This window comes from Amphiura filiformis, chromosome 8, assembly GCF_039555335.1.
Source record: "Amphiura filiformis chromosome 8, Afil_fr2py, whole genome shotgun sequence".
In the NCBI taxonomy this organism is placed as follows: Eukaryota; Metazoa; Echinodermata; class Ophiuroidea; order Amphilepidida; family Amphiuridae; genus Amphiura; species Amphiura filiformis.
Window position 1 is genome coordinate 62,327,846 of NC_092635.1, and position 23,910 is coordinate 62,351,755.

General features: G+C 35.8%; 1 protein-coding gene across 1 annotated transcript in view; it reads right to left on the reverse strand.

Annotated features, from left to right (window-relative positions):
- The window catches only part of LOC140158406 (uncharacterized), a 47,760-nt gene extending 33,045 nt beyond the window's left edge, over positions 1–14,715 (reverse strand). Inside the window, exon 1 of the mRNA XM_072181498.1 lies at positions 14,361–14,715. Within this exon, the coding sequence (XP_072037599.1) occupies positions 14,361–14,481 (121 nt within the window). The 5' untranslated portion in view covers positions 14,482–14,715. The remainder of the gene's footprint in view (positions 1–14,360) is intronic.
- Positions 14,716–23,910: the final 9,195 nt, after the last annotated feature.

Below are 23,910 nucleotides of genomic sequence, written 5' to 3' on the forward strand. Positions count from 1 at the left end.
TCGATTGATAGTCATTTCACATTATATTCCTAGTTTATAGGCCAATTTGAATAACATCGTACATTAGATAAATAGACCTATCAGTATTGATTTATTCTATACAGCAATATCAAGGATTACTATCAAACTTCTCATAGCTGATTGTCAGTTGGCTCAGTGGTAACGCAGTAGGTTTTACAACACCGAGGTCCCGGGTTCGATTCCCACCTCTGCCTATTTTTTGCAAGGCTGAGAAAAAATGAAATTTCTGGACTGCAAACTTATTTGGCGCGCGATCTGAGCTGGTCCTTTTCTGGTGGCTGTGTCTGTTACAGGCACACTCCCTCTGCATCCAAACCAGGTTCACGCTCATTACACCTCCCTTAATAACAATCTCCATGTAACTTCAAAATCATGTTGCACGTAATGCAGCTGCATGTCAGGTGCTGCTCCGGCATATTTACAAGGTCTTGTCACGCTTTATAATCATCCGCGTTCATCTGGACGCAGTCGCAGGCTTCGCTCATCATCTGACAAAACAGTTCGCTCCAATAAAAGAGCCGGGGGTTGCTGTTTCACCGGTTTCGCAGGCTCCCTGTTTATGTCAGAGAAGCGGAATATGCGGCTGCTTTTGAGCGGCTTCTGGTGACGTGCCTTTTTCCTGTAATTTTGTTGTTGTTGTTTTTATTATGTTTTTCATGTTTTTTGTTTTTTTGTTGTTGTTTTTTTGGAGCAAAAGCGCTGTGTTACTTGTAGAGCGCTAAAGAAATGTGCTTTAATAATAATAATAATAACGATGCAGTACTTTGAGGGATATTTAAGAACAGATAAAACAACTTCATTTACATCAAAATTCACTAATATCTAATTCCAATCTTTAAAAAGCCTGATAAAATTCACTCAATCAGCCTATCTAACGTATCTAGTGGGGCGATTTAAGCTAGCAAAGCACTACAAATGACAACTTGATCACTGAAATGACCAATCACTTCACAAGGAGTGGACCATGTCAACTTGGCATACATTGACTGATAATGCATGGACACTGGTTGAGTTTTATCATTGAGGCGGGTTGGAAGGGAGTTTAACCTAGCGCTCAAATATTGAGACAAATAGAGCCGATACACAAGAGGAATGTCATGTGCTCTATTGATATAACGGGTGCCATTTTCGCCCCCTGTGCATGATTTTTCTATGGAGGGGGAAGACGCCGGAAATATTCGTTTTATATTTTATTGGACTTTTAATACTCAAGAACCACAAGACATTATGGAAATATAACTTGACTCATTAAAATAAGAAATACATTTTTGTAGTTCAATGCCTAAAATACTTGTGGCTCCTGCCATCTCATTCGCCTTAAATTTTTTAACCTATCTATATGCTGCAAATGTCAAGCACGGCCATTTTCCCCCGGTAGATTTGCAATGTATAATTTATTAGAAAACGAATTACACACTCTATTTCCATGATTTCAGCTACAAAACAGACTTGAAATTGATATAAGTGCTAAAATATTCTCGAGAATGTTTGAAGTCACAATGCAGCTGAGACGAATGACGATAATAAATAAATACAAAATAAAATATATAATTTTTAGTGGCGTAGCTAGAAGTTGTGGCGCACAGGGCTAAGGGTACACAATGGCGCCTCCCCATTCTTGAACTTGAAACAGGTGCGATCCCGAGCGGAAATTTGCACAAGTTTGGTTATAATGAAGTTGAATATCGGTCTTATTGATCTTTCAAATTATTTTGTGCTGAAATGCGCGCAAAAATTTTGACTTTCATCAGGGGACGCAGAATCGATGCTGAATTGATCAATTCGGTGCCCCTCTGCCCCCTCCCGTCGCTACGCTACTGATAATTTTAAGAATATCTCAAATTACAGTTAAGTTTTTTGGGTGTTTTTTTGCAGAAATCTTGTTTTTCACAAATGTTTTAACAAAGTGAAGTCAAAAACAATACTTTTGAATGAATTCGGAATATACCTAGGGACCTGAGCCCTCTTTTTAGGGGTACCTCAATTCGCGAGTTATAAAAGGTTGTTGGATATGGGGGTGACCAGTTGGGTCCCCTCAACAGTCAACACCCTCCAGGTGCACAACCAAAAAAAAAAAAGGTAACTTTTTATTTTGCGGGGGGTCATAGAAGGGGGCCTCGATGTTTGATAATTTTGGTTCAAACTATATCGACATTGGACTCAAATTAAAGGAAATTTTGTGTAGATTATTTCCTATGACATTTATTTGATACAGATAAATAAGATTATTATAAAACAAGGATCTCTACAGGGTTTATCCCTAAGAATTTCACATACGAAAAAGAAAAAGGGCCTTCTCCGCATTTTCATCGAGCACATTGGAAAGAACCAAAAACTATTAACAATGCTAATTTTACATTGAAAACAAAAACCCTTCCTCCCTCCCTTATCAATCCATGAAAATCCTCAAGACGAGAACCAAACCAATAATTTTATACGGCATTTAGCATGTGATTTTATATACAAGAGAACGAAAACTCGACTTCACTGATCTGCCAATAAATGTATAAATCTACACGCGAAATGTCTCGCCGGCTTTTACTAGGGAAGAGGGCTGCACATGTATCAATGATAGCTGATGTTGATGCGTCTAATGCACACTGTTAGAATCAATTAGTCAAATGACAAAAAAAAATTAGTCATTCACATGGTCTAATTGGACGAATTATTAAATAGTCATCACATCAAAGATTAGTCAAATGACTAAATATAATTAGTCTTTCAAAAACGTCTAATTGGACTAATTATTTGCTAGATTAGTAATGCACAAAATTTAATTAGTCATGCACAAAATTTAATTAGTCATGCAAAAATATTAATTAGTCAAGCAAGACAATAGATTAGTCAAAAAACAACAATAATTCGTCTTTCGCACGAGATGTAATTACGGCTAGTCATTAAATAAAATTAGTCATTCACCCACACACACCCATGGTGTGCATGCCGTGGATCACTTTCTTTCTTGATGGCCACCCCAATATTTTCGACCAAGTGTGTACGGCCCTAGTACAAGTCTGTATACATTACCGGTATTTATAGGCCTAAATATATTTCAGTAAATAGCATATACATGTACATCATGTAGCAATAAATTCAGGACAAACATAATAGGCCTATGTGTTATCATGGTATAAGGCATGCATGTCAGCTTAACACACATGCACATCATGAACAGTCAATGTTGCCGCTCAGTATGCATGACATTACTGTATTATGGTATTTAATATGGTATATTTCAATATCTAGTAACACCTGTGATCTTACAAAAACATACAAGCTAGTTATACATCAAACATTTGAGAGAAAATCACTCATTCTTACCCCTTTAGTGGACACGTATTTCACCATGACATGCAGACGATAATTACCTTGCCAGTTAACTTTGGCAACCCGTCTAAGCTTAATTAGTCAAAGCTCTGACATGGCCAGTTGTTCGCATTCACATTAGTCTTTCATTGATATATTAGTCATGCAATTAGTAATGTCCATGTTAATTAGTCATTATAATTCTACCTGACCAATTGCATTAGTAAATCGGTGCAATATCTAAATAAGTCAACGAGCATAATTAGTAATACAAAACTTTTAATTAGTCATTGCAAAATCGCAAGTAGTAATAATTGACTGTTAAAACTTAGTCTACACATGTCTAATTAGTCATTCAGATTGAAAAGTTAGTCATTAAGTCATTAAGTGAATGACTAATCTTTTATGGGTGTATTACTAATTTTTAGTGTTGTATGACTAACTAAATTTTAACAGTGCACTCTCCTCTTCGGGGCTCGCGCATAAGACGCATCAACATCAAGGAGCATGCATTATTTTGTCTAATTTCTCTCCCAACAAGTTTGCTATATTTGTTTGTCTTTTAACATGTCTTGAGTGACAAAGAAAGCAGTTTTTACCATGATAAAATCATTGAGATGCACATGTATTTAACTTTACAGTAGAATAATAGCTATTTCTCTTTCAATCTGTTTTTTAAAACAGATCATGATACAGGTATTATATGATTCTCTTTTTCCACTTAAAAGTGGGAAAAGAGAATCATATAATACCTGTATCATGATAAAACAGTAAAAACAATTTTTATTGTTGTATAATTGATGCATTCTTTTGATTTCAAGAAGTAACTCTTGATAAACTTGATGCTACAATTGATTTGCATTTTAAGTCCTCTTGATCTGCCCTATAAGTAAAAGTGGCACAATTGTGATTTTACCCTTTCGTTGTTAACTAAACATATCTCGAGATTAAAAGAAGCAAATTGAACAGAGCAAACGGTATTTGAGAGCTAAGACTAAGCCCTTGACGCTGATGTAAGCATCATGTCACACCGGTATTTACCTAGCTGGGGGTTTTTCAACCCCCCGAGCTAGGTACTGTTTTGCTATCCTATCTTCCTTCTTTCTTTCTTCTTTCTGGCAATAAATTTCAAAATGCTTCTACTATACATGTTACACCCTACAATTACGTAACTTGCACATATGTATTGGCTATAGACGAATCCAACGAGCCAAGTCATGGTCAGGATTTGGTCGGCCATGACGGGTCCCCGCATGCACCACACTGGTGTAGTGACTGCCCAATTGGGTGGATTAAAGCCGCTTAAAATTCGATGTTAGATTCTTTTGTGTTGTATTCTGTCATTATTCTTTTGTCTACGTGTAACACAGGTGATAGAATGCAGTTTAAAATACCCTCCAAGGCCGCATTATTTCACATTTTATGTGAGATTGAGCCGATGGGGACCCAACTTTGGCAGCCATTAAGGTATAGGAATGCGTGAATTTGGATTCGTCTATATGCAGTGCCCATAGTGTCTAAACAGAATTGGGGTCAAAGGTCATTAAGGGGGCATTTCTGGTATTTAACCAAATATCTTCAAAATGCTTCTTCTGCCACATATTATATAGTACAATGATGTCATTTGCATATATGCATCGGCTATACCATACGCCTATAACTTGCATACAGAACTGGGGTCAAAGGTCATTAAGGAGGTAAAATCTTACAATTGCATTATCTGGACATCTGTAAGGGGTATGGGGCTCAATCTCGGTGACAACAAATCTCATGACCAGGGGAACATTTTGCAGGGGTCAGGTCAAAGGTCATGTAGAGGTCAAATTTTAGAAATGCATTTCCTGGACATCTTTAAGGGGTACAGGTCTCAAACTCGGTGACAGCAAACTTAATGATCTGGGGAACATTTTGGAACACTTTGCAGGGTCAGGTCAAAGGTTACCTGGGGTCAAATCTTATAATTTCATTTTCTGGATATCTGCAAGGGGTATGGGGCTCAAACTCAGTGACAACACATCTCATGACCAGGGGAACATTTTACAAGGGTCAGGTCAATGGTCATTCAGAGGTTAAATCTTAGAAAAGTTTTTTCTGGATATCTGCAAGGGATATGGGGCTCAAACTTGGTGACAACAAACTTGATGACCAGAAGAAAATTTTTTGAACATTTTGCAGGGGTCAGGTCAAAGGTCCGACAACAAACCTCATAACCAGGGGAACATTTTTGGAACATTTTGCAGGGGTCAGATACCTCCAAAACACCAACATGCCCCAGCTAGGTTTGTGGTCTAAGACCACCATTTGCCACTATAGTTTCTAATTGCAATTGTCTTTGAGACATGCTGTAGTGCGCAACTATACAGTGCGCTTTCCAAAACCGGCGTCTCCTCACAAAAACATTTTTGCTTGTCAAAAAACCGTGATATTTACATAACATGTGTGCATTCATGTATCACATGTGGATATAAGATTATATACGACACAATTATGAGCTTCATAATGTTCTCGTGGCCCATGGGTACACATCGCAAATCATGTCATCGAAATAGGTTAAAGCCCCATGTTGGGAATCATCGTTTCACAGGAAAACACGAGAACAGACTATGGTCAGACAGTAACATGAGTGGGTTTATTTCACCTTGAAGGATATTGTTGCAAATAATGAGCTATATGAGATAAGCGGTGATTTTGGCCTTTGGTATTTCCTATACCGGTAACAAAATAGAAAGTACGCTCTCATATCTGTGTTACACAACATTTTGTTAAGTATTTGTTTAACTATAATATACTGTGTGTATGTAGATTGAGCTGTAAAACGATGGGATAATAATAAGTTATGTGAATATAAAACCTTCATTAAACTTGATCCAATCGGCAGCCTCGCCCCCCCTCCATTTTTCTTCACCAAAACTGAGATTTTGGTATCGGAACAAACGCTCATTACCCCATGAAATTTAACGCATGAGATATTTTCGTTTAAATATTGTGAATTGCTTCTCGCATATCAAAACCGCTGGAGCAATACAACTCAAAATTAGGAAACATGTTGCTTTAAGGCCAAGTAAAAGAAACATATTTCACGTCCGGGTTTTCAAAAAAAAGAGAGGGGGGCTTTTTATTTACAAGATGGCCGCCATTAAAAAGTTTTTCCGACAACCATTGGTGTTTGCACTGCTCAAAGGCATAATAACATGAAGTGACATGCTGGGCAAGAGAACTGAACATATAGTGTTTTAATATACATTTACACCAAATAGTAAATTAAAATGTATATGTATGCACGGTGACTTCAATCAACCTACACAGTAAGGCTATTGATATTTAACATTTAAACGTTCGGGAGTGGTTTAAAGTAAAAAATTAGCTAAACGTATAAACGAAATTTTAAAAAAAATTGCCAAAAGAACAAGGCTCTTGGAATTCAAAAACAAGCAAACAGTGGTCTATAACAAATGCTGAAACCATATAACAATTTGAAATTATTTAAAAAAAGCGGAGTGTGGACACACAATTTGAAAAGTAGACACCGAATTTTCACCCAACTGTTAGTAGTTTTAAAATAGTTTTCAAAATAGTTTTAAAATTTTAATGAATGGTGACGTCGTTCATATCCTAAGGTAAATTCAATGCATATTGAGCGTCTCCATTCACTCACATTTTAACACTATTAAAGTAAGGACAGTCCGGTGATAAATGCGGTGTCCACTTTTCAAATTTCGTGTCCACTTAAATGCTTTAATAATTTCTAATTGTTTTAAAAGGTCCAGCCTTTGATACCAACGATTGTTGACATATTTTCAATATTCCAATAGTATGTTTTTTGGGCAAAAAATTGTTTAAAAAAATCCAGGCGGCCTGTTTTTTTTAGTTGGTTGGCCTAATGGAAGGCCTCAATATAGTAAACATAACATGAAAAATCTGACCACGCCTCTTTTTACAGATGCGGTTAATAACAACCCAAATTGCGCTATTGACTATTGGTAATTAGCGAATGGCAATACCTTTTTAATTAACATAATTTTTTCCATCAGAATAAAATTTACCTGTATACAATACAATATTATGTGTGACACTGACACAGTCCAATGGTCCAATTTTCTTTAAAATATCAGTGGAATTACACGTTATTTTGTCCACTATGAAAGATAAATCAATCATGCTGAACTATAAAAAGTGTTTTGTCCTTCGTCAGGGATTAATTCGTCGATCTCGTGTAATAATGTTCATTATTTATCAATAAAGTCGCAATAAATATTCTTGAATAAAAAAAATCGTTTTAAAGGCTCTGTAAGATGTAACTTGCAATGTGCAAAACCCTAGAGAGAGAGTAGGAAATGAGACCAGCATTCTACCGTAAAAACGACGATTTCACAAGTACTATAAGTATTAAAAAGCGTATAATTAGAATGTACAGTATATTGCCGTAAAAGTACATAATCGTGTATAAAATACGGTAGAAAGCACTTTTAGGGCAAAATACCTAACTGGGTTGTCAACATTCAACCGTTAAAATTACAGTTATTGCCGTAACCATACACTGTCATTATACGAAGTAGCATTTAAACACATTCTGTCAGGACAATACAGGTATTTACTCTCTTAAAAAATTCGATGATGTAACACTTTACACATGCACACAAATAAAGTCTAACGGTACTAACATGCTATTTTCAGTGAAATAGTAACTCAACTTGATTTGACGGTTTAGTGCCGTAAAGTAACGGTAATATTTTACAGTGAACGGTAGATATTTTTAATAGCTTGGGATATAGCTACAACCCTGGACAAAAGGGTTGGGATGAAATTAGTACGGTATTGTATTGCAATGAGCCCCCGTTCCCCCGATCAATGTTGAATCCTGACATTTTATTCATGTGCGCTCAGTAGTACCCATAGATTGGTGGGGAAGGGGGAGGTATTGGGGGTGAGGGTAATGTTAAGACTTGACACTAAAGAGAGCGCCATTTCATCACTCTAAGAATAACGAAAATATGGCCATTTACAAGGTGCACATAATATTTTTCATTCCAACCTATTTTGTCTAGCATTGTATATGCAGGTTTGTGCATACGAGATACCATGGGGGTTGGCAGATATTGAAAAACAACATGATGACTGATGAGGACATTCACATCATCTTATTTTTCTTTGGGCTAAAAAAAGTATAGTCCGCCGTAGGCTTTACTACATTATCTCCTGTATCTTGTCTTGTCTTTCATGTCATAAGTCTGATTGAGTATATGGTTTGGTTAATGTATCGCATCACATTTCATAATGCAATCACTCAGTCTAACTGAATCAGATGGCCAACTAGGCTGTCTGAATGACATGACACCCCCTAGAAATCCGTTTAGGCTAAATCAGGACCAGGCTAAATCAACAACCAGATTTTAAGGGGTCGGTCACCCACCTTCGCACAGTATTTCTGTGGAGTGTGAGAGCACATCAGACACACTACAATTTTAGTTGTTTGGGGGAAAATGTATACGAAAGGTTAAAATTTTCATATGATGGACGGTTTTTCATTTCAGCTACATATAGAGGTTATCCGTGTTCTATAAGCTGCATATCCTATCAGCGACTGCTATACCTTGTTTAGGATTTTCAAAAGAAGTACCTGCATGTGCAACCATGACTATTTCGAAATAGCCCGCCAAAGCCATGTAGGTAACTCCGAGGTCATGCATTGAATTGGTTTGAATGAGGAATACTACGAGAACCAGCGCCTTTTGTTAGAAGTCACACATGAGTAACGTGGATAACCTCTATAGGCCTACACTTTAATTAAAGAGGCGTGGTCCGATTTTTCATTTTCTGTCTTGGATTCACGCCTATACCATTAGCACAATACGTTTCCAAATTTTGAGTTACATTGCTACAGCGCTTTTTATGAGATGCAGAAAAATGTACATCAATAAACTTAAAAGTATCTATATCAGACTTATGCAGTACGAATTACAAACAGGAAAAACAAATTGCGAATTTAATAGGAAAATAAAACAAATTTAAAAAAAAAGCGACCCTTTCCAATATTTGGGCCGGTCGGAATGACAATACAATTTTATTGGTGATTTGGGTGAATATTTTAGGGCGCAAGCTTTTGCAGCTGTTTCCAAGTACATTTATTTATTACTTTACTAGTAAAAGTGATTGCTTTAGTCATAGACAGTAGAGAGAATGCTTTAGTGCGATAATGTCAATGGTTTTATGATCAGACGTAGTTTGATTTTCAGGCAATCGGATACCATGTACACCCAGCCCAGAGCCTTAACAAATTGAAATTTTCAGCTCTGTAATGTTACGTTTTATATTATTTTCGTATCCTTGCCAAATGAAGTATAAAATCGATAGACTTTCTCTCAAATCATCAATTCACATAACTGTGACCCATTCTCACAAAACAAGGAAAATGGCGAAATGTTACTTTTATAGAAAGTTGAAATTATAGCTGTAAAGATGAGATAAAATAGCTTTAAAATGACGCCAACAGTTGTACAATATATATATATATATATATATATATATATATATATATATATATACCAAGTAATGAACTAAAGTTTCTTCAGAGAGTGCTCAACTTTAAGTGTAAAGGAGCGATAAATAAATAAATATACAGATGGATCAGTTCATTAAAATGAACTGATTTAATGAACTGATCCATCTGTATATTTATTTATTTATATACATATATATATTCTGATATAAACATTATACATTATCGTGCCATTGGGAAGGATTGGCCAGATATGTGCCTGAATGTAATTCTGGAAAAAAAATGAATTTCCTGATGCGTAAGTGCAATTGCAAAATTTTAGTGTTACGTTTTTTATACGAAAATGCAGGTTAACATGGTTAATGTTCGCAAACTTTCGATCTTTAGCAAATTAATCTCGTACCTGGTGCTTTGTACATTATGTTGTTTGTAGGGCATACTGTTTACCCTGATAGCTCATATCCATAAGTACGGCCAGACTTGAGCCATGTTTATCAGGGACAGCCTGTGTACCCCCGGCCCCCGCACTCCGTGCATCCGCGGGTATTATGCTCGTCGAAAATTTCGCGAAATAAGGGGTGTTTTTAGATGAAGAAACGCGATTCGCGAAACACACAAAAAAGGGGTGTTTTTTAAAACCACGTGTTCGCGAAATTGAAAAAAAGGGTATTTTCATCGAGCAGCCTACGCGTTTCTGCCAGAAAAGGGTATATTAGAAATATAGATCGCGTTTTATCGAAAATAGGGGTATTGTCGAAGAGCAAATGATTCGCGAAATCGTTAAAAAAAGGGGTGTTTTTCCCCTAAAAACTTCGCGAAATGAGATGCAAAAGGGGGTGCGACAAGCATGAATACCCGCGGATGCACGGAGTGCGGGGGCCGGGTGTGTACCTCAGTGTAGAGCGTTCGCCAAGCAAGCGAAAGATCAGGGGTTCTAGTCCCCGCACACAGGCAGCTACAGGGTGTATCAAAATGATTGGCACCCATCAATATCCGGTGAACTTGGCCAAGACTGTCACACCAAAATGTAGCATAATAACATCCACCTTATTTGTAGATTTATGTTATAAAAGGTCACAATGTTGTAATCATTTCAAGAGGATCTAATGTTGAATGTGGAAGAAGCAGATATTTCATCAGACAACAAAGCTGATGTGTACTAATCATTTTGATAAACCCTGTATGTCCGGACTTTTTTTTTTCTGTTATCGGCCTGTTATCTCTTTTGTTTGTTTGTTTGTTTGTTTATTTCTTCTTTAACCTGGGGCACTCAATCAGTTGAAAACACAATTAATCATCTGTTCTTCCTTATGTTTCCATTATAATTTTATGTTTAATGTACTGTGATTTTTATTATATAGTATGCGATGCGTGGTTAAAGGAAACAGGTATTTTATTTATTACTTTTATGTGTTTAAAAAGTGCGTATATGGTTAAGAGGTGTTACAGCTGGACATTTAGAACCTAAACACATTAAAGTTTCAGTGTAGGCTATAATACACCAGGCACAAAAAGAAACTCGTCAGTTGTACTTGTAGTCATCCTTGCTGTTCAACAACCTGATAATGTTGGATTATTCTGAAATATACATTTTGTTTACGGGACTTTGCTATCTCATTTGACACCCTGTTTGTGAAAATCGAGCAAGAATTGACCAAGATATGCTCCTCCAAACCCTCAAACCCCAAAATGAAAGGTTGCAATTTTGACGATTCAATTGTGCCTGTTACATCGTGTGCTTTATTGATTAGCCCGTGTAGTGGTGCTTGTGTGCAATACAACGATGCGTTCCCATTGAAAATTGTTGAAATTGCAACTTTTGATTTTGGGCTTTGAGCCTTTGGAGACGCATATCTTGGTCAATTCTTGTTTGATTTTCACGAACAGGGTGTCAAGTAAGAAAACAAAGTCCAATTAACAAAATGTATATTTCAGAATAATCTAAAGTTATCTGGTTGTTGAACAGTAGGGATGACTACAACTGCCCAGCTAACAATTTTTCGTTGTTACAACGTTGTCTAAAAGTTATATAAAGTCGTAAAAACGTAATATATGGACGTTGTAAGTACGTAAATCTGTGAACTCGTATATTCGTGTCGTGAAAACGTTATTCCCGAACGTAAATGCAACGTCATTATGACGTTGTTTCGACGTCAAGTTGTGAACGTCGAAACAACGTCACTATGACGTTATATCAACATCCGAAAATCACAACACGAATACGAGTTCACAAATTAACGTAATTACGACGTCCGTAGATTACGTTGTATCGGGGTCAGACCGTGACATTTACACGGCGTTGTAATAACGTACTTCATACGTCGAAACAACGTCTTAAATTTGTGTACTAACGACGTCCGTAGATGACGTTGTATCTGGGTCAGTTCATGACTTTTAAACCACGTTTTAACCACGTGCTTTATACGTCGAGACAACGTGATTTTATTGTCTTAAAAGACATATTAACATCCGGCAACAATGATGCTCAATCCCAAAAAGGGAGAGCGTATAAAAATTTAAAGTTTAGAACTTCAGGAATAGAAGTCGTTACTTTGAGTTTCACGCCTAAAGGCGATCGTCAAACGACACGATGAGAAAATTTTGGCTGGACAACAAACTCCTTGGAATGGAAGAATTTACATTCCATGGTGTCAATATCTAAACTATATTTCAGATACGTATTTGTGTAACGTTTTCTGAACGTATTATTCAAACGTTGTCACCAGGTCTGGTCAAACATTGCATCAACGTCGAAACAACGTTATTACAACGTCATAATGATGTTATATCAACGTCCAAAAATCAACGTCGAAAATAACGTTGTCACTACACGAATACGAGTTCACAGATTTACGTATTTACAACGTAAATGACAACCTAAGTCCAACGTCAGCGAATGTCGTGAAAACGTAGTGTGTTAGCTGGGTGACGAGTTTCTTTTTGTGCCTGGTGTACATGTACATGTGTAAGGACATGATAACATTAAGCAATGAGCAACAGGGAGGAAATATCAATGACCCAGTGGGAGATACACGAGATACATGTTTCTGTCTTGTTCAAGCGATCTAAAATTGAGGCTTTAGAATGTCAATACCACAAGACGAGTTATTGATTTGTTCGTACCAGGATCTTCAATGAATAATCTCTTGACTTAAGGTTGGTCTGAACCCTGGAATTACGGAAACTTTCGGGCCTCATAACTTCTAAATTGTTGGTCTAAAGTATATAAAAGTATACATATTTAGAATGGCAAAGACTTGATAAGTTCATCTGTGAGGTCAAATTTGGGCCAAAATGGCACTTTTGGCCCAAAATCTAAAAATAACGGTTTTGGCCCACTTCTTTTTGTGCACCATAACAAAAAATTCTTGGGCCAAAATTTTTTGTTATTAATTTTTAAAACTAGATCAAAATATCTAGGACACGTTTTTTCATTTTTTTGAATTTCGACTAACTTTGAGAAATTTGCGCCAAAAATGGTCAAAAAATGTTGATTTTTCAAAAAAATCATAAAAAAGCCCGATTTTGGCACAAATTTCAAATATTTTTGGTGAAATTGGTCAAAATTTAAAAAAATGAAAAAACGGGTCCTAGATATTTTGATCTAGTTTTTAAAAATTAATAAAAATTAAATTTTGGCCCAAGAATTTTTTTGTTACGGTGCACAAAAAAGAAGTGGGCCAAATACGGTTATTTTTGGAATTTTGTGCCAAAAGTGCCATTTTGGCCCAAATTTGACCTCACAGATGAACTTATCAAATCTTTGCCATTCTAAATATGTATACTTTTATATACTTTAGACAAACAATTTAGAAGTTATGAGGCCCGAAAGTTTCCATAATTCCAGGGTTCAGACCAACCTTAAAATTGTCAATCTTCAAAAGCTTTTAAGAAATGGGCCGCGTTCTTGATCTGCGGGAAGGTGTCCCCCTGGGTTCCCCGAAATAGAATGAGAGTTGACATGATTGCCATGGTTTGAAGTATCATAAGATAACAAGAATCGTTTCCTTAATTTGCACAACACATCCCTGGTCCGCTCAAGTTGCCAAAACATTGCCAAAAACGATGTACATTTATATATAACGAATACTATTACTGGGCTTATATATAATTGTCAAAATGTTCTCGTTGTAACCCGCGGGTAGTAATGTAGGCCTATATATAGTTTGTCTTGTCATGTCATATTGGGAAACCCAGGAACCTTACCAACAACATGTTGAGATGTATGACGTCAAGTGATGTGTCAAGTACATGACAATTCAATTTTCTTTTCAAATAAATACAATAGGGTTGATGTTGATCTTTACATGCATACAAATACAAAAAGTTGTTGTAATGCGCCATTTCAAAAGACCACACTAAAGCGCTGAAATTACAAACATAAAAAACAAGCATGTTTAGAGACAAATTGAACTCATTAAGAACGTCTTATGCTTGTCGCACTCATTCAGCAAGGCAATATTTATATCATAAACATTTTCATGTAGTAAAATACAATATAATTTAATTACATCTTGACATAAAGTTGTATACTTACGCAAAGAACAACACTCATGAACGGGTCCAAAACAATATACATTCAGTTGTGCGTCAGTCCCTGGTAAAACGACGCTACTTATACCAGCTGTTATCACGAAAACCAGCAACATATCATCCATGTATAGTCCGGTGCAGGATGAAATCAAATAACGAAATATTGCAATATTATATACCAAGTGATGTTTGTATCTATTAGTGTTATATCCACGAATATTTTGAACTCGGTCCAGCAATTATCGCGATGATTCTTCGGGATTATTTTCCATTACAATTTAAATCTCCACGCAGCTTAAAATACGCCTGCCGACATGACATCAAGTTGTATGAACTTAGAGGAATACAATGTTATTTAGTTGGCGCATAGTGTTGAAACTCAAGTGAATGGTGGCTCACTCAGGCTACGACAAACCGAATGAAATTCAGTGTTGCCATTTCCTTCTTCCGTCGCAAGGATGCCGTGTTTGCTCGGGCGCATTTGTGATTATACAATACTGATGATAGGCTAACATAGCAATTTTTTATCTGACCAGTCACGGCCGTGTTGATTTAATATTGAACTTTTCATTTAATACTAGACCATTTTACTTCACTTTATTTAAGACTGGTTCTATTTAGGAATATGTGCTTATTTAAGCATGGCGGCAAGTTCGCGTAAAAGCTGGCATCAACCAAATTTGTGTTAATTCGGGTATGCTGAATTAACATATTTTTGTCTGCCAAGCTGTATTTGAACCCCGTGACCCTAAAAAAGATTCCCCTTCCAAAAACCCTACATGATCATACAAGGTGCAAAAATTAAACATGCTCCAAATTTACTAAAAAGTATATCAAATTAAGGATCACAAAAATGTAACATTTTAAGTTGCGCATATAGAATGAGGCTCAACATGTCCAATGTCAATTTGCAGTTTGTAGATGTATTTGGGGTCTTTTTGAGGGTCCCGGTCTCATAATACTGCCTGGCAGACAACAGATTCGAGTTCAGCATACCCAAATTTACACAAATAAGCCGGCGCAACGTTTACGCAGTTAGCGGTTGAAACGCGATTTTAAAACCAGTCTATATTTTTTTAAACCTACTTTATTTTTTTCATCAAACTGACAAGCTTTTTGACGAGATATGGATTAGAAATTCGCACGGTTTCACCATGAAAAGGTGTGACTACAAAAACGATTCTCTTATAAATGCATCTACGCACAGTTTCCACCTCGATACACCCGAGTAGGCCTACACAGATATTTCCAAGCACAGCGAGTCTAGCCTCTACACAGTTGAGTGCATAGCGTCATAAGAGCTGTGCGAGATCTAGTGGAAAATAGGCATCTGTGCTTGTTTTTTGTGTTCCCTTCATCCAATCAGTATATCGAACGAAAGCTAACACTTCCCCTAAAAACATTTTTTTTCCATTAGGTCAACAGATAACACAATTTAATGTTTAGGCCCTATAGCAAGGCGAATGTGGTAAATCTGTTGAAAACGACCTTTCCATGCAAAAATTACATTTTTAGGTCAAAAATGGCCAAAATAGCACAAAAATATGGTTTTTACCATTTTTTTATATTTTAGAGTTGTGCTGTGACATTTTTATTCACCAGTGTTGGAAATCCATATGACATGTAACATCTACAATAGAAATGAAATATCTACTCAATTTATTTTTAAAGTTACAGCTATTTTAATATTTGACATTTTTGGGCAAAAATGGAAAAAAATCACGAAAAACTCATTTTTAACCCTAAATGAGTAAAGTAAAACGTGGGAACTTTTTGGATATTAATTCAGACATATATTTACTCTTGATTTGTTATGTTTTTATGTTCTGCCCAAGAGTGGACTACGGAAGTGAAAGATAAATGCCCATGTCTCATAGTCTAGTAGTATTGAAGAAAAGTTATTTATTTCAACAAGCGAGTATTAAAAGTGTCCCAATTGTGTGGTTAAACCACGATGCTGGCAACACTTAAATTCATGTGACGTAATTACACGGTGAGATGTTGCGGACAAAACATGTATTGCTGTTGTTGAAAAATCCAATTCACGGTCGACACTAGATTATTATGAAAATTCAACAAGATGTCACGACTCTTGCTAATCGAAGCGTGAATAATTATGACAAGTCAATTGATTTATCGATAAATTCACAGCCAAAATTGATCTATGCATCATTTTCACAAAACTACAAAAGCTCAAAAGGACAATCGATTTCACCCAAATATGCACTATTAACATAACTGAACGTTTTGAGTTTTTTTCCACTTTCTTTCTTTTTCTTTTTGTCAGATCAACGTTGTTCTTTTTTGTGCTTTCTAACGGAAAGGCATAATAAAATATCATGGCGCAAAGCAGGTCTGTTCGCCGGGACGAGACCAGGGAGCCCCCCCCACACACACACACACACCCCCTCATACTAAAATCCTGGCTAAGGTACTGCTTGTACGCATTTCCCATTGGAGGGGGGGGCACACACCGACACCGCCTGGCTAATAATTATTTGGTGCAGAAGGGACACTAAAATGAATACACGGGATCGATACACGTGAATTGCTATGCACGATTTTGATATCAGACGAAAATCTTCTGATACCGGGTTAGAAAATGATGAATATCTCCCGTCATGATTTTTTTTTTTTTTTTTCAGATTTGGTCTCATAAACTTGGAAATACGTGTTGAACAGATATGATAGTCGCTAGAATGCGCTTTGAAAATTGGCCGTGCGCTTTGAACTCAAAATTTGACCATTTTATATTGCGTTGGTCCTGTTATGGACTACAGCGTGCAGCGTGTAGTACAGCTGCACTCACTGTAGGCAGTATAAAGTCGATGACCATTGACCTCAATGGGGTATACAAGCTTAATCACGCACAACCAAGATCGATTACCCGGCTATTGTGAGTAGCCTTAGTTATGTCCCTCGACTAATTATTAGTTTAAAAGAGCTTTAAAGGTTTGAACCAAATGGCTAATCGTGGGTGTGGATTTAACCTACCATGGCGATTCCTGCCATGAAGATATAGGGTCGAAGACACTGTGGGGCACCCCCAAAATCCCTCCGAATAAATTCCATTTTCAGGGAAAACGGGGGGGGTGAAGTTCACTTTGGCACCTTAACTTTTGGGGGGGATTTAAAAAATAGGCCTATTATCCTGTTTTGCCAAATGAAACATACCTACATCCTAATCCTTTAGTTAGTCCTAACTGGCAATGAAAGTAATATTTTGATATTTGGTCAATTTTTGGAAATAAGGGCCAAAAACATGCATTTATAGGGCGTTTTTTGACCTTTATTCTGTGACAATCAAGCCTAAAGACTTGAACAAAGACTAATTTCAATTTATGCATTCTAATTCATAACCAATTAGCAAAAATAACATATTAAAATGTTTGAGCTAACTCTTACCCTATATTCAATATTTTGAATGCTGAATAGACTTGTGCCAAGTCTCACAATTTTGAGACTACGATTGTAAGAAAACATGCAAAATTGCATGTTTTTGGACCATAGTCCCATTAAATTGCAAAAATATTAAAATTTGACTTTTATTGTCAGTTAGAACTAACTTTCATTTGCCAAAACAGGATAATATTTTTTGATCCAAAAAAAATGAGTGCTGTAGGCCCTATCTTTCTAGAACTTCAACAAGATGAAAATTTCCGGGGAAAATTTAAATGGCGACAAAAACAAATATTATAATATTATTATTAACATAAATAATCGTCAGGTGAATAAATGAAAAGCACGATGATCATCGTGTTTTTCATTTATTCACCTGAAGATCGCCTTTGCGTGAAACACCGTGTAGTGAAATGTTATAAAATCTGTGTTTATATTTTAAAATAGCTCTACCATGTATTGGTATCGAGCACTGTATAGCTGTCTGTGACACTTCTACTTCTTAATAATAGTAACATCATCATCATCATCAGTCGGCTGCGGAGCTTTCTCCAACTAATGCGGGGATAACTATTTGGCTAGTTAGCATTTGGCTAGTTAAATTCAAAATCAATAGAGGGCGTCCCATTTTGGCTAGTTAAATGTTGGTCACCCAGGCTAGTTAAAATTTTGTCCCTTAGGCTAGTTAAATATTTGTCCCTCAGGCTAGTTAAAATTTTGTCCCTGAGGCTAGTTAAAATTTTGTCCCTCAGGCTAGTTAAATTTTTGTCCCTTAGGCTAGTTAAAATTTTGTCGCTCAGGCTAGTTAAATTTTTGTCCCTCAATCTAGTTAAATTTTGGTCTCTCAAGCTAGTTAAATTTTGGTCTCTCAAGCTAGTTAAATTTTGGTCTCTCAAGCTAGTTAATTTTGTGTCCATCAATGCCAAAGATTCTCAGGCTAAAATGAGTAAATTATGTAGAGCTCCCAAGATTGAGGAGTTGCACTGCATTTTTATGCCTATACTTCCAATGTCATGGTGTAGACTTGTTTTCTTTGATAAGCGCTAGACTTGTTTCAAGTCTTTGGAAGCAAACCAGCCTCATTTTTAATGGCATAGTCCAATAGCCTCATACAACAGTAATTGCTTAAAATGCAAACTCAAGTTGTGGAGTATGAGTTTCTATATACCAAAGGACGCTCAGTGCTCTAACACTAAAAAATAAACCCAAAATGGTCTTAAGTGCATAGTTTGGTAACCTGCATGTAACAAGCATAACTCACAATTTGACCTCAAGTTTTGAGGTAATGAGTTTTTACACCTAAACACATTAAAAGGTCACTAAAAGAACTTACAAACATTATGAATAGAGACATGTGTTCTATAGATGAGCATGTTTGAAATTTTGCAAGGTCTTATCACCCTTGCTAGAAGTAGTACCTCACAGGATTTGTGTTGTTTCAAATTGTTTTTTGTGGATTATTAAAAGTTGAAATCATGGACACAGAAAAGCTAATCCATATTTCAATTTCTTTTGTTTTAGTGGACATATTAAAAGAAAACATAATCTTACTCGTGTTTTTTCTTCATCATCTCCCTCCTCCACCTCTTAGATACTTTTATTAGGCCTAAAGTGATATTGTTTATTGGCCTCCAAAGTATAAATGCAAATTTGATGAAATTATGCATTTCAGTTTATTACTATAGTATTCGGAGGAGGGGTCTCTGAAAAAGTTCCTACTCCATTTTTTTTTTTTTAACTCAGACAAGAAAAATGTTTTTATTTTTCTTAGCCCAAGTGTGTCTGTACTGTTTTCATAAGTCATTTAGAGCATTTTTATTTAAAAGGTGTCCCATGAAAGTGTGCTTGTTTCCTCTCTACTCCTTCGGCTTGCCAAAAATTGCTTCCCCCATTATTATTATTATTATTAACGGCATTTATAAAGCGCCTTTAAAGGACGAAGCGCTGTACAAAACAAATCAACCTTAAGAAATACAAAAACAATCAAAACCTTTAAAATACACACATAGCATTATTTAGCATAAATAAAGAAATAGTTAAAATGTACAAAGCAATGATTTCCATCCTAAAATAAACGGGAAAATAAATACCAAAATGAAAACAGAAATAATGTACAGAAGTAAAACACTATTATGAAACATAACTGATAATGATATACGCTAAAAACCATTAAAAAATTAGGCAAATACACAAAAACACTTAAAAACCAGGAAAATCAGTTTGCCACCCCCCTTTTAAACTCTCCCGGGGGCTTTAATTATTGCACAGCCCCTAACATTTTGTGTAAAAGAAATATATATATCAGACTAATCATTTAAACTTCTGCAATTTCATGTCTAATTGACGTCCGTTATTAACTAACTCCAAAATTTTCTGTTCACCATTACCATGGTTACAGATCCAACATTCAACACAATACCCCTCCACTATCAGAAATTTCCTGTCTTGAGACATAATATGACAAGCTGAAATGATAAATATAAACACAGACATCCTTGGGACAAGGGTTTAGCAGCCAGGGCTGTTAAAACAATTAATACCACAAATATATAACACAAATCACATTCATATGAGCTAAGTCAAACATGCTCTGTTCTTTAACCCCAATATACTTGTACATCAATACAATGACCTTTGAGTCTGTTGGGTAAAAAATCCCATACTCTTCAACTTGAGGTCAACTTTGAGCTATATTTAATGAATGGGGTTAATGAATTTGCCACAGGAGATGAGATCATTTTGACAGACACTGTAACTCCTAGTAATGAATAACTCCCCAAGTCCTCCCTCCTTTTTAGTCCACAAATCCCATCATCATGGTGACAAGACCATGCTGGCCTCACTGCTCACCTCAGCTTTTGTGTTATCATACTCAATTCTATATGGATGGTACAAAGCAATTTTATAAATGTTCATCTGATTTAACTAGCCTGAGAGACTAAAATTTAACTAGCCCGAGGGACAAAATTTTAACTAGCCTGAGGGACTAAATTTTAACTAGCCTAAGGGAAAAAATTTAACTAGCCTAAGCAAAAATTTTTAACTAGCCTTGGGGACAAAATTTTAACTAGCCTAAGGGAAAATTTTTAACTAGCCTAGGGGACAAAATTTTAACTAGCCTAAGGGAAAAATTTTAACTAGCCTAGGGGACAAAATTTTAACTAGCCTAAGGGACAACATTTTAACTAGCCTGGGCGACCAACATTTAACTAGCCAAAATAGGACGCCCTCTGTTGATTTTGAATTTAACTAGCCAAATGCTAACTAGCCAAATAACAAATCCCAACTAATGCGATCTTGGGCAAGCGAAACAATTTTGTTTGGACATGCTGTAAATACAGTGTGCGCGGCCGTCCCGGTTTCATGTGGTGGAATATAAAGGATATGTGGGGTCGGATCCTGTTCAGAAGGATCTTGTTGTACACTTTTGCGGCAATGGACATAAGCGAAATACCACGGTAATTTGTCATGAGAGATAGAGGTCACCTTTCTTTAATCTTTGGTAGAGGAATGATTACATTTGTAACCCAAGTCAGCGTTGAGAATACTGAGCTATGTGAGACCCCGGATATCAAGAAAGGACGCACCGTTTTGCGCATGCGCATAGTAGTGATTTCCCGACTTTGAGCATGCTCATTTCAGTGATATCTCGACTTTGCGCACGTAATTAATTAAGATGCGCATTTGAACGAATTCCCTAGTTTGCGCAGCCGAATGCGCATGCCCAAACAGCCGAATTTCCGAGTTTGAGCAGCCTGCGCAAACTAGGAATTTTATGAGCATGAACGTATGGAGCGAAGTCAACACTGATCACGGACGGTACAACTGTCAAAACGGAGGAAATTATTGCTCTGAAGATTTAATTTTGCTTTCTATCATCAGAATTGTATATTATTATTAGTAGTAGTAGTATCAGTATTATTATTATTAGTAGTAGTAGTAGTGTTATTATTATTATTATTATTATTATTATTATTATTATTATTATTATTAGTGTTATTATTATTATTATTATTATTATTATTATTATTATTATTATTATTATTATTATTATCATTATTATTATTATTATATTATTATTATTATTATTATTAGTGTTATTAATATTATTATAAATATACTGTGGTTTTATTATTGATATTAGCCGGACTATTTGCATTATAATAAAAGTCACATTGGAGAATTTAATTTGTTTATAATATTATTCTCTTTCTTCTGTTACTTATGTATTTATAATGTATCTTTTATCTATTTATAGGCTGTTTATTTATTTATTTATTTATTATCATAACATATTTTATCATTTATTGATTTATTATTATTTACTTAGTTGTTCATCTAACAAAATAAGTCCCTTTTGGGGGAACTATATTGGTTATAAATAATAATAAAATAATGACAAACGATACAGGAAAGGGTATCATAACAATTGTCCACTTGACAAGGTGATTAGCGCAATGTCACGTTATATAATAGGAACAATAGCTGAATGGCTAGGATATTGAATTCTTTGGTATTAATCATTGACTGGTGTGTTATTATTAATCAATGGAATCTGTATAATATATATAAAATCAATGGATTCTATAATTTAACCAGATTCTTATCATTGATAAAAAAATTAAAATCAGCCATCTTTCTTTTGTATGAAAATGTTTAATAAATCATAGACACGGTAACACCATGGCTGTCGAAAGATTTAAAAAAAGTTTAAAATGAAATCACACTTCTAAGCCCCTATATCACTAAACTTGAATGTTTAACATGTTTGAGTACATTGAGGGATAGTGCTTATAGCACTAAGAAAAAAAAGAAGGAAGGAAGAAAGAAACTTGCGGAATAAAAAAAAATTAAAAGAAATAACGGGCCCATGGTCAGAACCTGAATCCAGTCCAAAATCAAAACCACAAAAGGGTATAAATATAAAAGAAAATATCCGAAATATGTCTCACCTTGTGAAACTTATAAAAACCTGAGAAACGAAACATTTTATGATACATATATTATATATATCAAAACACTACTTTCTTCAACGTGTCTAAGGAAACTATACGTGTTTCCCAAAATATACTACTCTTTTCTTCTGAATTAGAATAGTAGTATAGCTTTATATGGTCATGTTGAAGAAATCTAATACTCCTCATATCTCTCGAAACTTAGTAGTATTACTTCAGACATGCATATAAAATTGTCTTTATTTAAATAAACCATCTAAATATTTCAGGCTTTAAAGCCTATTTTGTTTCGTAATCTTTCAAAACATTCAAATTCTTTCCAAATTTCCAAAACAATCTTCTACTCAACCAATTGAACACTTCGCTGTCTTTTAGTAAAAATGTCTGCGTCAGCAGACTAAAAATTGTAAATTAACACTAAAAACAGCAAGGCCGCAGGGCCGGCAGGCCCGAGGCCGGCGACTCCCATACGTCGACTAAACACTCCAAGTGAGTTTGTTTTATATAGGCCCTGCAGGGCTAGAAAGATCGGTAAACCGCTAAAGCCCTAATGCAATCTCTCGCCTCTAGAGCTGTTAGAAAGTTCCCACTCATAACGGTAATCAACTTGATTTTATCCAATTTAGGACATTCTGAAAACCGTTGCTAGAAAGCATACAGCTAGCAAGACGTGTTTTGCCAGCTGTATGCAGGCTGTTAAGCAATGAACACGTTTCTGGAATCTTTTCCTTCGTCAGTTGCACTGTATATGTAGGTCTAGATTTTTCTTATGACCCATACTTAGAATTCAACATAAATAAATTCGACATGTCGAATCTATGTACCTTTTCTGTACATTAATAAAAGACCAAGTATAACAGTACAAATATCCATCTCGGATCTCTCGTACGTGCGAAAGCTATTGTAAGCTTAAAATATTTATATACGACTACCATCTCTGGTCTGTCATACCATATTAAAAGCCTACATGCATAAAACTTGGCCTATAAACACTTTAGTTTGATTCCGTGAAATCAAACCGCACGAATATCCTCTCGGATCTCTCATGCAAGTGTGCATACATTAATATACAACATAGAATCCAAACTTGGATCCATGTCTCGGTTATCTAAATTAAGATAACCGGTGGGCTCTTAAAAAGATGGGTTCCCTGTCCATTCAGTCTTTCCGATATCCCGATTTTAGATGAAAAGAAAGGAA